At 40.3% G+C, this 14,810-nt stretch overlaps 1 protein-coding gene across 1 annotated transcript; it reads right to left on the reverse strand.

Moving 5' to 3' along the window:
* Window positions 1-4,791: 4,791 nt before the first annotated feature.
* LOC149287908 (transcription factor Sox-13-like) lies at window positions 4,792-13,864 on the reverse strand. The gene is made up of 13 exons (XM_089492276.1): window positions 13,724-13,864; window positions 12,975-13,065; window positions 11,586-11,642; window positions 10,768-10,940; window positions 10,480-10,548; window positions 10,269-10,374; window positions 10,033-10,100; window positions 9,777-9,936; window positions 9,190-9,296; window positions 8,753-8,849; window positions 7,736-7,858; window positions 7,182-7,398; window positions 4,792-5,041 (listed from the first exon to the last, which is right to left on the reverse strand). Exons 1-13 carry the CDS (start codon window positions 13,862-13,864, stop codon window positions 4,792-4,794), a joined length of 1,659 nt encoding a protein of 552 aa, XP_089348402.1.
* Between the last annotated feature and the right edge of the window lie 946 nt (window positions 13,865-14,810).

Raw genomic sequence — 14,810 nt, forward strand, 5'->3', positions numbered from 1 at the left:
CAGTTTAGGCAAGTAATCTGAAACATACAAAATAATGCAGTAGAGTAAAAAGTATTTTCTTGGGATTAAAAAAAATCTTTAGTGGTAATTAAATGGACGGTATGATGTCCCAGATAGTCTCACCAAAAAAAGAATGCATATTAAAGTATTTGAGTACTTTAACATGCATTGGTTTTTTTTTAAAAATAATAATAGTACGGTAAGCTTTACCAGAATCAAATTCAGAGGACAAGTAATTAAGGATGTAGGCTACAGGTGCATGAATGGGATCCAGGTCCCTTTGTGTGCACCAATTAAGCCACATTTTCCAGGCAGATCTGTAATTAGATCTGGTACCTGGAGCCCATGCTTCTGAGAGGATGTCTCTAGTAGATTGAGAAAGCGGGACGTCTGGTTCGGGAGCCCCGAGATCAGCCAAGCTACTAGAGAGAGATTCCCCGACAGGATCAGAGGATGAGGTTCCCCTGACGGATTGGTTAATAAATCCTGAGACAAGGGAAGAATTCTCAGGAAGTCTGTCAGCATTCCCAGGATTTGGGGAAACCATGACTGGGTAGGCCACCAGGAGGTTATGATGGCTACAGTGGCCTTTTGTGAGAGTGTCTGGAGTAGAACCCTGGGAATCATCATGAATGGAGCGAACGCATATAGGGTCCCTGATGGCCATATCTGGGTGAGTGCGTCTGAACCCAAAGCGTCCGGATCCGGACGCCAACTGTAGAAATCGGTGACTTGCCGATTGAGACATGACGCAAACAGGTCTAGCGTTAGAGGTCCCCACAGATGGTTCAATTGATGGAAGACAGCTGGATCTAGCATCCAGTCGCTGGAGTCTGCCAGGTAACGGGAGTTCCAGTCTGCAATTGTGTTTGAGAGGCCAGGAAGGACAATATGTCTGTCTAGACAAAAGTGCCAAAATCCCTTGACAAGGTTGGTCAGTTCTTTTGATTTGGTGCCCCCCAACTTGTTGACTTGTTACTGGACCGCAGCTATGTTGTCCATCCGCAGCAATGGGTTCTGTCTTTCACAAAACTCTTTAGAGCGAAATAACCTGCCAAAAGCTCCAAACATTGGTGAAGCCACCATAGAAGTTCTTCCCTGGCTTCTGGGGTCAAAGAGATTTTGTCTGAATAACCTAAGCCTTCTCTCAAGTGTTGGGCCTTGAAGTGCTCAGTAATGCAGAGGAGCAGGAAAAATTGCTTGGATAGAGGCCGAGAGAAGGCCTACTACCCTGGCAAGGGAGCATAAGGATATTAGATTCTTGTTAAGGATCGAATGGATTTCCCTCCAAATAGTTTTCAATTTCCGTGAGGGTAGGCTGAGAGTGGCATCCAGGGAGTTCACTAGGAAACCCAGGAACTCTATACCATGAGAAGGGGTCAGAATAGATTTCTTGGAGTTTATAATGAATCCAAGATTGGACAACAAAGATAAGGTCCAATAGGTATGAGTATGGATAGATTCTAGGGATTGAGACATGACCAAGATGTCGTCTAGATGGATGATTAGACGAACACCCCGGCTCGTGAGGAGGGCCATCATAGGTTTGAGAATTTTTGTAAAGCACCATGGTGCTGATGAGAGGCCAAAGGGAGGACAGGTGAACTGCCATAATGTCTGATTCCAAAGGAATTGGAGGTATTGTTGGTGAGAACGGCTAGACACGGTTAGATACTTTGAGACCTATTTTTACAAGCCAATTGTTTATTAGTAAAAGATCTCTTAACAGATGGATGCCCTCCATCTTGAAATGTTGATAACGTATGAAATTGTTTAAATCTCTCAGATTTATTACAGGTCTGTGACCTCCTTCTCGTTTGTTTACAAGGAATAGATTGCTTACAAAAAGGTGAGGGGAGAGAAAATCTAATCTAATATCTCCAGATTTACGAGATCGTGATGAATTTGGTCGAAACAAAGGTTTTCGGGATTAGGGTTTGGACTGGAGTGGAAAGAAATTCTATCTTGTAACCCCTGATGGCCTCTAGAACCCATTTGTCTAAGGTAATTTGGACCCAAACATGGAAAAAATGAGAGAGTCTGCCCCCCAACTTTGTGTGGAAAGAAGGGAGAATAAACGGATTTACCAGCTGATGGTCTGGATCGTGGGTAGCCACGTTGACCTCTAGCCCTCCAAGGTCTTCCTCAGGAAGGGAAGAAAGGATTGGCTTGATATGAACCAGAGTATTGAATTCTGTCATTTTGTGAAGGGCCTTGTTGGTGTTGTCTAGGTTGACATTTGCGGCTGGGCAAGCGGCCCCTGCCTTTCCCAGCCCTGCCAGAAACCTTCGGAGTAAACACCTTTTTAAGTGAATTCTCTGCCTTGTTGAGCATAGAGAATAGCCCTATCTCCTTAATGAAGGGTTCCCTGAATAGTTAGCCTTCAGCAGAAGAGCCAGGTTCCTGGGTAGCCAGTTGAGCTAGTTGAGAGTCCATTTTCATAAGGACTGATCTCCGCCGCTCATTATTCAGGGCGGAATTAACATTGCCGTAAAGGCATATAGATCTCTGAATCCAACCCCTAAGATTTTTAGTGTCAACCGGTGTACCGGATTGGCACGCATCTTCGGCCATATCGAAGATTTTGGCAAGTGGACCCAACAGGTCGAGAAGCTTGTCTTGACAAGCCTTAAAAGACCTGTCAAGGCCTTTTTTGGGGTTCTTACCAGTTTTATTGAGGTACTGAATAATTATGGGGTCCAATTCAGGGGTAGCGGCAGCTTTATTAGGGATAGAAGGTCTTGGGCATTCCGCCCATAATTTGTTCCTGGCTGACTTGTCGAGTGGCTTGCGCAGCCATAATTCCATGTACTGAGAAACATGAGTGGCTGGGATCCACTTAGAGGATCTCGGGTGTTTAATATTACCCGAGTCAAAAAGGGGGTTGCCTTTTTTGTAGAGGACCAAATCCTCCATAGCGGTAGTAGCCGTCTGATCTTGTGACTCCTGAGAGGAGACACTAAGAGGGGGTTCAACCTCAGAATCTGAATCCTTGGAGGTATCCGAGGAGGAATTGTCACTATGGGACGTGACAAATGAGTCTAGTTTACCCCTGTAAGGAGTTATCCGAGCCCGTTTTGATATGTTGTCCTCTCGGGCGGAGGGTATGTGGTGTCTTTTGGATACACCATGTTTAGAACTGCGGTGCGAGTGCAGAGTGTCATGAGAGTCTTGATCCATTTCCCTCTGCATAGAGGTTGGATCGTCAATACAGAAGTGTCTTTTGTGGGACACTTTACCAGACATAGTAGGAAAAAAGTAACAAGCACTTTAAATATGAATAAAATGCTGAGGGTTCAGAGGGTTGGAAGGCTGCCAGGCAAACAAATATAAATATGTAGAAATATATATAGTTACAGTAACAGAATGCAGGATGCACGGCAAACAGTAAATCCTCAGACTGAAATATTCCCGCCCACACAAACAGCTGAGCACCAGCTGGCGGAGCCTCGCGGGCAGCGAAGGAAAGCTGCGTCCCACAAGGCGGGGCAGGGGAGCGGCTTCCACAAAGGGAGACCATTCAAAATGTCCGCTGTGCAAAATGCACGAGCAACTCCGGTGTGCGTTTGAAGCAAATAAACGAACAACGGAGTGCAAAGGAGGGCTGAAGAAGGTTTCAGGTGAGCGAAACCACAGCCCTAGAAACAAAATATTCGAAAGGAAAGCGGTCCAAACGTTGAAAATGCGGACGCAGAGATAAAATAAAATGTAGGCAAAATGAGTTAATGAAACCCCTGGAAAGGGGTAGGAAGGGGAAAGAAGTTAACACACAAAGGTGTATGTAATTATGCAGTATATGTAAAAGGTATATATTAAAGATAAGCAACAATAAATCTACTGTGAGAGAGAAAAATATATAGGTGTATACTTAACTGTCGCAGCAGCGAGAAAGAGAAGGAGTTACCTGTTATATTACATGTGATATGCTCTACCTAGCATGTTTTGATCGATTCTTTGTTTTTTCTCAACATATATTGTTTGGTTAACCCTTGCTGCTGTCCAGTAGTAAAGAAAGACTATTGCATAATACGAGCCTCCTGTCTGCCATAAAATTTGATTTATCCAATCAAAATGTAATTACTTCTCTACTGACACAAAGAAACACAGGTATATTTATGTATCGAATCATGTAACTTTATTTATATACAATATATATGTAGACATCACAGAGCTTTTTTTCTTGGGTAGCAATGGGCTGCGGTATTGAGAAATATTTAAGTTACTCTATTTAACAAAAAACATCTCTATAAACTATATTTACAGATGTAAAAAAAATATACACATATATGTATGTGGAGGCATTTGTCTCTATCTCCCTAGTTCATTCAGTAAGGCACTTTGAGGGTGTAAATAAGATGATTGCACCCCCTCCCCTTAAAAAATGGTATAATCTTCATGAGATAACATCGTGTCCATACGATGTACATCCATTAGGAGATTTATAGAATTCATTTATGTATACAAAGCATTATATAAGTGCAAGGCCCACTAGAGTAGTTCATGCAAGGTGTTATTGTTTGCACCTCTATCAAGAATATTTCCAACTAATAATCAGCATTAATTCCTAATAAATTATGGTGTTATATTTTGTTCATGAACTTACTATCGAGCAGGCTCCAGTGTTTCCATAGTAAGACAAGTTATATGGATGGTCACTCTAATTCCTGGTAAAACAAATGAACCAACAACAGATGAACAGTTTTTCCAAATTAACTGAAGGGGGGTACTATTTTGTTTTCTGATAGTATTTGTCAAACTGCCAAGGAGGATGAGCTCTGTCCTTTGACTCCTTTAGTCTGTGATTACCACCAATTCCCCGTCACTTTTCCCAGAGTCCTCAGAGTCACTGTAAAGTTCAGCGCCTCTTGGCACTAACCTCCTTGGCTCCTGAGATTGCAAGCTTTGTGTGTTGAGGAGGACTGGTATGTTAGCATCATGAGGCTGATGAAGATCAGAGGAGACCTGATGGTTCAGGTTACCTGCCATATGATGCGTCTGCAATGCAGCTGGTGAGGGAGGACTTTGTAGAGATCCTGGAGACCTGCAAATGGAAAAATGGTAAATTAAAGTAGGTGGAGAAATTCATCTATTTTATCAAAAAGTGTTAGGGGGCAAATATGCAAAAATGAAGCACTGCTTGCCAACATGTTTTAGATTGAAGTGAACATGCAAGGAATCAATAAAGAGATGCAACCATGCCCTTTAACCCCTTCAATCCCCTATAGACGTACCGGGACGTCCAGAAAACGCCCACAAAGAAACGCCTATGGACGTCCCGGTATGTCCAGCCCTTCGTGCAGCGTCAGGGACACATCCCTGCCGCTGCCGGGAAACAAGGCTGTCGTTTGACAGCCTGGACTCCCCCCCTGGCAGCAGAAGCCGGCATCGCCGGCTTTTTGCTGCCCGATCTCCCGTAACAGCTTCCGGCATGAAAGCCGGTAAGCTGTTACGGTTGAAAGTGCCCGATCGCGCGATCGCGCAGTTGCAAACGCGCGATCGGGCATTCCCTTCCGGGTTACGTCACTGCTGACGTAACCCGGAAGGTCATCGGAGGACAGGATATCCCCTGCGGGGATATCCTGCCCTGCGATGAGGCACAGAGACCCTGCGATCTCTATATAAATATATAAAGAAAGATAATAAAAAAATTATTAAAAAACCTTACTTCCCATTGCCCTAGCATAACATCTAGCCAGTATAACCCTTCTGCCCCCGTTCACAACCCCCAAACCCGTTAAGCCATAGGCATAAAAATTATACAAAATTGTACACCTTATAGTATGCTCCCTGGTGCTGGGAAAGTCTGGAAAATCTATATAAATTAGGTATTTCTGAAATCAGGACAGCTGAATTGATAAACTTGGAGGGGATTTTCCATCACTTTACCTAATTTTGTGAGGATTCAGAGGGAAAATGTAAAAAAAAATTAGTTTAATTTTCTAATCTTCGCTAGTTTTTACTAAATTTCTCATTCTAAATTTTCAGCTAATCATCCAACTATGGTATCAAACGAAAGCTCTATCTCTCCTTGAAAAAACAATATATAGTTTATATGGGTACACTATTCACAGGAAAAGAGAATCATCGCTAAGCCGACATACCCCAAAAATGGCAAAATTGCTCTGGGCTTTGAGGTACCAAAAACCCCTGGGATTGAAGGGGTTAAGTGGAAATAATGGTATTTACATAATAATTATAAAGCACCCCAAGGTATTTTCTCTTTCTACTTCTCTTTTCTTCTTGAGGAAGAGTGTTTTTTGGGTTGCTGCGGTCATTTGGGAAGTATTGTAAAAGTTTATTATTTTCACTTATTCTTACTGACACTTGTGAGCACGAGAATTAGGTTTTTATAGCTTTCCTGCATAATTAATAAAGTAAGATGAAACTCCTTATCGTATCTGCTACTCACCAATTAGTGTAGAACCGCCATTGTTGCTAGACAAGCAGTTATGCCTGTGGACCTTGGCCTAACAGGCAGGATACAAATGCCTTTGTATCCAACACAAAGGCTACTTGCAACCCCGCAGGCAGGTTTGCTATTATGGACAATAAGCAACACCTGGTTTCTCTATACAGATTGTTCTCTTTCAACAAATAATGCTCTAGCTTAGAGCAAGCACAATAGATTTGCACGCCTATTGTGTATTATCTAATGCAATTACACCTACGTGGCAAATCCATTGTACCACAAAAGGGACTTTAATTAAATGGTAAATGATGTGACCATGCATCATTTCAGAAAAAAACATTATTGTGTTATATAGTAACACATTAAGTGCCAATATATAACTGTTCATCATGTTGTTATTCAGTTGGTGAGATATCAGCACCTATGAGGTGCACTAAATTCTATTGGCATCCCATTTCTACTTATTTTCTAGACCTGGAGCCAGAAATAGCCATACAGTAGATCCAGAGTAATTGTGATGATTGTTACCTATTTAGCAAATCCACCATAGCAGTATTCCAGTGACTATCTGTAACAGCAATTGCATCATTATTAACTTACTTGTTAGTAAGCTTTATTTTACTGAGAGGGTAAGATAAGGGGAACAGCCTCACAGCAGATGTAGAAGGGGCTAAAAAGTAAGGGAATTTAAAAATGAAGGGGATATAAAGCTTTCCTGACTCTAGATAAGACCAAGGACAGATTAAGGGCTGTACCTCTTTTAGATACTTACGTTAGGACATATCCATGTCTTGTGTCTTGTCTGCGATTCTTCATCAGAGCTTTATACTCGCCTACACGAAGTCTCTTCCCCTCCACAATGCATGTGCGTTTTGGACGTGGCTTGTACTTATAATCTGGATATTTCTCCAGGTGCTGACGGCTGAGCCGTGCCTGCTCCTCATAGTACGGCTGCTTCTCTGTGTTACTCATGGATTTCCAACGGGAACCTGTGAAGGAAAAAGAACATTTTTCCTCATTAAGGGACGTTTCTTTTTACAAACCTAGTAAAATCTTGGGACCTCATGCACTAATGCCTTTCTCATAGAAGTGTTACAAGCACTATACATTGGTATCAGTGATGTTTGCTTAACATAAATTATAGTGACAAACAAACCACTGCCTAAGGACGCCACTGCCCAACCTAGCCCATAAGGCACACCAACGACCCCTGTTGTTAAATCATGCATTGTTAGGGTGAGAACCTTTGGCCTACCGTCCCTGGCACTGAAATTCTTGTGACATGCTCATGTATTTAATAACCGACAAGCTGACAAGTGGCCTTACCCAATATTTTACTTATGCTGGAGTTGTGCATGTCAGGGAATGCCTGTAAAATCTTTCTCCGTTCATCCTTTGCCCATACCATAAAGGCATTCATTGGTCGTTTAATATGATTTCCACGTCCCTCTGGAAACTGACGTGATCCTGCAGAAAAACAAAAACAGGACAATAAATAAGACCCCATGGCACACCAAGCTATATGCAATTTAAATTGCTATCATTAATGTGGGCGGGAAATTCAGATTGATCACAATGCAGTGTATTAGCCACATTTCCAAAAAATCGATTCTGATGCAAATGTTCAGAAGTGGAGAAATAACTATAGCATCCAAAATAATGCTCATGTACATCACTAGAATTGCTCTTTATACATAACTATCACTGTATGCCGAAGAGATTTATTCAAAGATATATCTCTCTAAGGTTTATTCACTAAAGGGAGTGTTGTCATGATAGAATAGTTTGCAGGAATGTTGTTGTAACTATCTTTATTAATCATTATGGAGGGACGCAACTAGCAAGCTTCTCTAGAGTAAAAGGCTGAGCTGGCTCTGCATAACTCACAATTCAATTTGTGTAAGGACACTATATAAATCTTGCTAATTTAAATATGCATTATACAGACACAGCCATGCTCTTCTTACAGCAAAAGTTCAATGGGACTGGACCTAATGTATAGTGAAGTCAAGAAACTGAAACACAACTTTTCTGCAAACTCTCCCTGTGGGGAATACAGTCTACAAACAGAAAAGCAGACAGAACTAGTCATAGGTCCTATTTGTTTAGATTACTTTAGATAAGGTGGGTCAGGCACTTTACAGACTACAAATATGTTTGTGGATAGCTTGGTATACGACACCTTATAATTGCTATAGATGAATCTCTAAATTATATACTCCACTAGACCTGTGGTGAAGGGAATGAATGCAAGGTGCTCTGCTAATAACGGTTACTTACCATTATGTTTGGACATTTATTGCTGCGTTAAAATCATTAATGTATCCGTATTATAGTCCTTACCATCAATATCCATGTTGCACTGAAGCAAAGATTCATCTGTGTGTTGCAAAGAAGTCTCATCTTGCAGTTCCTTTTCTGACAAAGAGTCTAGAATTTCCTTAAGAAACCAATATATTGATAGTAAATAAAAGACCTCACATGGGTGCACTGAGCAGATTACAGGATATAAGATGATTTACAGCACAACAAAAGTGCTGTTGTGTGAGACAGCAAGTTATAGAGATCTTTCCTGAAGAAGCAGTAATTTCTGTTCCCTCTGTGTATGTATTGTATTTGTTTGAGGGCCCAAAGTCAATTGAATACCTAGGAAACATTGCACAGCAACACCATTCACAGAAACCCTTTAAACTGTGCCCTGGCTGTGCCATCTGTAGCTGGCTCACAAGCCCATCCTTAGCTACTCGCATTACAACAGTCAGTTTTTCATTCTACCATACCTTCCTGTAGTTATTCTCATGATGTTCTGGTGCTACGTTCTGCCCATTGAGAAGCTGGCGAGCTTCTTGGATTGCTTTTGTGATGGCATCTCCTTCACCAAGGAAACCTAGGTAAGGGAATAAAGTAACATCAAGGGGACAGACAGGCACTTTTTCCAAACATAAATTAAGCAAAATGGCTTGTTCCGCTGAGTCCCTTAATTTAACTAAACAAGTTGTGTTTGTAGTTTCAGATTCTGCAAGTCTACGTGTAAAGGCAAGCTTGTTTTTGGGCTGTCAATTCACCCTCCCTCCAGCAGTTGTGTTCATGACTGAATACAGGTGTGACCTGTCCATGCCATTGGGACACTGATACAAAAAGGTGTGGTGCTAAAGGCACATGCAGAGTGTTTTTCCCACACCAAAAACACTCTGGAGAATACACAAAGTATTGGGTTTTTGCTACTGTTTTATAAAAACAAATGTATAATTCAGCAGTATATGTGGCAACAGAAACATCAAAAAAAAGATCACATGCAATCTCAATCCAGGTAAAGGAGAGAAAATGCACTGGAGACTGTGGTAAATATGTTGTGTGAAATACATACCCAGTGGTAGGTTTGCTCTTTGTTGGTTCGTTACAGCATCTCTACTGCCCCCTCCCTGACTGCCCCCAGGAGACAGTCTGAATTCTGAGGAGGAATGAGAGGTGGGAGATGTGTCAGAGCCTTTTGTTTTGGCTGTTAAGTTGAGAGGCTGGGATGGCTCCTAGAATAAAGGTGGAACAATGTTAAAGTGTCAGTTTTGGATATGTTAGGTTGGTAATGCAACATCTTCCCCAGTCGCTGTCTCATAGTAGTCTACCTGCTGTTTGCCAGATGCTGGACCTCTAGCCGTGGGCGAGTTGTGAAGAATCTGCATGGGATATTCCACTGTAATCAGAAGGGTAAAGACACCTGAGTAACAAAGCACTTTACAATCCTAAAACTGAACAGTGTTGCAACCATAAAAACATGACAGCACATGTATTAAATTAAAAAGCACATATTTTTCCCATCAAGTATTTCTGCTATATGCACAGAACAAATCAGTGTCCTCACCTGGCTTGCAAGGAATAGGTTGAATAGGCAGGGTCATCTGCGAGTCTGATGAGACAGCCTGGGCAGCAGAAAATGCTGGGATCATAACGTAGGGCATATTGACTTGCTGCAAAAGAATTGGAAAGAGACATGAAGAAATTACTTATAAGGATACAAAAGGAAGGGCCGAGACAAAGTGGAGATAACAGTAACATAAAGGGCATGTCAGTACCTGGATCTGCTGCTGTAACACGTTGATTTTGTGTTGCTGCTGAATCAGTTGCTGCTGCTGTTTAGCAATCTTTAGAAAGAATGAAATTAAGATAAAACAATAACAATGCATTTAACTGGATATTTGAGTTCAGGTTCCATTATGGCAGGGCCCAGCCATGCCTTCTTTATCTTCTAATTGTGTTCTTAACTAAATATCAAACTGGCTCGTAGACACAAATTTGCTAAGCTTGGTATTGTGGGGTACCCGCTTTAGTGTGAACTTTCCAACACACTTATTTCCCCTCACCTGCTCTTGTTGTTGTCTTGCCAGTTCCATCTGCTGCTGCTGCTTCTCAAACAACATGGCTGCCACATTCCTGTGCTCCGAGTGTGCGCTCAGCAGCTGGTCCCTCAGTGTAGCCAGTTGACGAATCATGAGCAACAATTGCAACTCCTTTTCTGCTAGACTCTCCTGAGTACCTAAAGGCACAGCTCTGGTTACATTTCTCATAACAATGGTTACTGGATTATAGCACCTATAGTACTAGTAAGACATGCAATGCTTTGACAAAGTTCACATTTATACTTAGGTAAAAAAGCAATATAGGTGTTACACTGTAGTGTTAACACTAAAGATGAAAAGATTTAACATTTTTACATCATAATTTATACCTCTTCTATCTTGCATGAGCAGTGATAGATGTGGCTTAAGGAGTTATGAGCTGAAATAAACACTGCAGGGAAAGTTCAGGCCTACCAATTTATTTTTTTATTTATTGGAGTCTTCTCAAGACAAAACATCCTATTTGCCTGATGGCAAACATTAAATAAATTGGCATGGTCCTTCTCACATTCTACTTTAATTAAGGAAGTTATGATATAAAGGACTGCTTTCTCTACACTGCTTCCTCACTTCTGTCTCCTGAGATCTAAGCATTTTATGAAACAAATTATGAATCTAATGTAGTTTGTGTAGAAAAAGGAGGTAGGATATAGACACAAGCTATGATATATGCTGTTCTTTGTGGTCACCATTTTCATTTTGGGGCAAATCTTGTGAGCACATTATGCAAATATTGCCACAAGCTCACTCACCCTTCACGTCTTTGGTATCTGTAGCATAACTTCCCAACAGCTTATCTTTCCAGTCACTTGTTAACAATTTCTCTAGGGCAGGTATTGCTGCAAAGGGTGACGAAAATGAAACATTATCAACTAGATAATCAAGGTAATTACAGGGAAAAAAACAAACTAGCAAAGCTATATCCAGCATACCACAATTCCTAGGAGAAACCACTTAAGGTAACACAGTAGCAACACATTCTTACAACAACATAGTTGGACATCATTTACAGCAGCTCCATAACTCCACACAACGTATTTTACACATAGATCCTTAATCATAATTAAGCATCCATGCAATCAATAAAACTAAATTGCTTAATAAATGTCTTCATCTGTTTGCTCCTGACAAATTGGAATTTCAGATATAAATGTGCCGTTCCCAGGATAGGTGTTTGGGAACTATAAATGAAAGTCTTGTTCGTGTACTTATTTGTGATTACAAATTTAAAATTCCAATAGTGAGACAGCTGTTTGGTGACTTTTATCACAATAAACATTTACCATGATTATAATACTTCACATTAAAGAGAACAATGTCAAAATGATGTATTGGAAAGCTTAAATGAATACCTAATGAATTATCGAATCTAAATTTAAACAGACAAAATTATAGGTTTGCTATTACTTTATCCCTCAGGCCCCATCTTGGGAGTACTGTTTTTCCCTAATTAGCCCTAAACCATTTACCCTTAGGTAAACACACATTGCTTTTATTATAAAGATTGCAATATAAACTTGCTATTATAACCCACACGATTCCTTTCAAGCACTCAAGAGGCTTTTGTATCTATTATTGCTCCTTGCTATTTAAAATGTGAATGCATGTCTGGAAAATACAAATTGTTTGAAAGCTAAACATAGAATTGCGCAGCTGCCTCTTTGTGCTACATTAAAGTTGTGGAACTGGGACATTGTTTTCCGTGTAGCCATACCCTATATTTCTACTCCCCACTCTGCCTTTCTCCTAAAACCTTCTGTGAAGTATATTAAGGAACACACGAGTTTTGCTTTTTACTGGGGTTCTGAACAAGTCTTGGGACATCCATGGCAGCAGCTAGTGATGTTTCTTGGTGTATAGCCTTCCACAGGTTCCTACCCAACAAAAATAATGCAGTCCTGCAGGTTTAACTAGTAGTAGAAGCAGAAATGGCCTTAAATTGAGATCACTGGGGTCTGCGGTATGGATAGTGTCAGGTTTAGTGAACATACCTTCGTGTTTGCTCTCTTATTAAACATCTCACCTGACAATTTTTCTCTCATAAATCCTTACCCAACCCCTCCTTTATACTTAATGCCGTTTTAACACATAAAACTGTGGTCTACAAGACATGCTTATGTCATTAACTAAAGGTAAAATCCTTGTGCAAAAGGGGGTTGAGACTGTCTTACCCTCTTTCATTGCCTTGCTTAGTTCTAGAGTCTCCTCCTGGTTACCAGACCCTGGAAGGCCACCATTACATTCAATCTGATTAGAATAAACCTGAAAAAACAACAACCACAGCTATTGAAAAAAAAGGTAATTGTAAAACTCCATCTGAATCAATTAAATGGGGTATCCAACCAACCCAGAAAAAATATTCACTATATTAAAAATCAACTTTATCTTAGTTATACATGTTGCAATCAAAAGGCTAGGAATTGAGCCTAAAATGGTGCACATTTAAATTGCATATTGGAAATAAAACATCTTGAGACTAGACTGTTCCTTTAAATCTTTAATCAGCATAGATGTCTGTTTCTTTTTCTGCTATTACTAACAGATTTACAAAAAATAATTACAAAAATACAGCTTAAAGGGACAGTAAATCTTTATAAAACTCCAAGTAGTATTCCACCTCCAAGTAGTATTGTTGGAAGGACAATGTAAACACATTTTTATTTTAGGGAACCTGTGGGGTCCAAGCTTGTTCAGATTATTTCTAACAAACAGTATTACAATCGCCCCATCTTAATTGTGGTGTAACATAAGATCTTCAGATAAAACTCTGTCTCAGTTGTTCATAACACTGGCAGGTATCCGGAGTTACACTGGAATGTTCTGTTTCAGTAAAATAAATACAATGGGCTTGGGACCTTACTTATAATAATGCGCATTACTGTGGGCCCGCTTTGTGAATAAAGTCATAACTCCTAATCACCTGGGGTGACGAATCAGAGTCCTGTTTCATTGCTGCTTGGCTAGCCATTATCTGTGCAACTTCCTCCCTGTAATTTTCTTCCAGTTTGGTCAACGTTCCACCAGAGCCTTTGACCGGAGATACTGGGGCCTTCACAGACATTCTGTAAGACAGAATTTAAATAATGTTTGGTGCACTGCTAGATACGGAGCCAAACATTCAAGAACAATAATCTCAGCTATAAAGAAGTAAGCTTCTCGTTCACTCAGACAGCATTTGAAAATCCTAATCACAATGATCCTATTAATATAGGCTGTGATTACGGTAATAGGTGCATAAAATCACAAGGTAAAGAGGGTGTACATTGAGTTATCTGATTGTGGAAGGTGGCTGACACTGTGTATTCATGGGACTTGATCTAAACCAAGTAAAGTTTAGTCATCTTAGCTTCAAAACTACATGTTGTCTGGTAAAGATCTATACTTGGACTGGAAATGTCAGCTGACCTTTGAGGTCATCTTCCCTTCATAGGGTGGATAACTTATCTACTATCACTACAGCAATACATAACACTAATTAGGCTAAACATAAAGTACTAAAATAAGTAAAAAGATTAAATGTGATTTTACAGACATAACATTGATACACAGTAACTATTTTAATTTTCAATATAACATTATCTAAGAATGTTTACCTACATCAACATTTGCAGCAAGGAATAAGAGGTGTTAACGAGACGATGTAAGAAAAACGTCTGTTTACACAGCTCCACAAAACCAAAACATACACTGCATTCTTATGTTACTGCACTGGCTAAACCCATTTTTTGAACTTCCCATGTTGAAACAGAGGGAGTGAATAACTTCACTAAGTGCCCAAGTCTCTCTTTCTATTCAATAGGCAGAAAAGTAAGCAAGGAAATAAAACAAAAAAAGTAACACCAGCATCAAATGGTATAAAAACAAGCAAAACACGTAGAGAAATATGAAGAAAAAATTGTCATTTGAAAAGGGGGTGAACCAACAAAAAAGTGCATGAAAAAAGCATGAAAATCAGTAAATCAGAAACCAGTGGCCTTCAGAAGATGAATTATTAGATATATCTCAGT

Source organism: Sceloporus occidentalis, unplaced genomic scaffold (assembly GCF_023333645.1).
Source record: "Sceloporus occidentalis isolate IW3139 unplaced genomic scaffold, rSceOcc1.0.p SCAF_55, whole genome shotgun sequence".
In the NCBI taxonomy this organism is placed as follows: domain Eukaryota; kingdom Metazoa; phylum Chordata; class Lepidosauria; order Squamata; family Phrynosomatidae; genus Sceloporus; species Sceloporus occidentalis.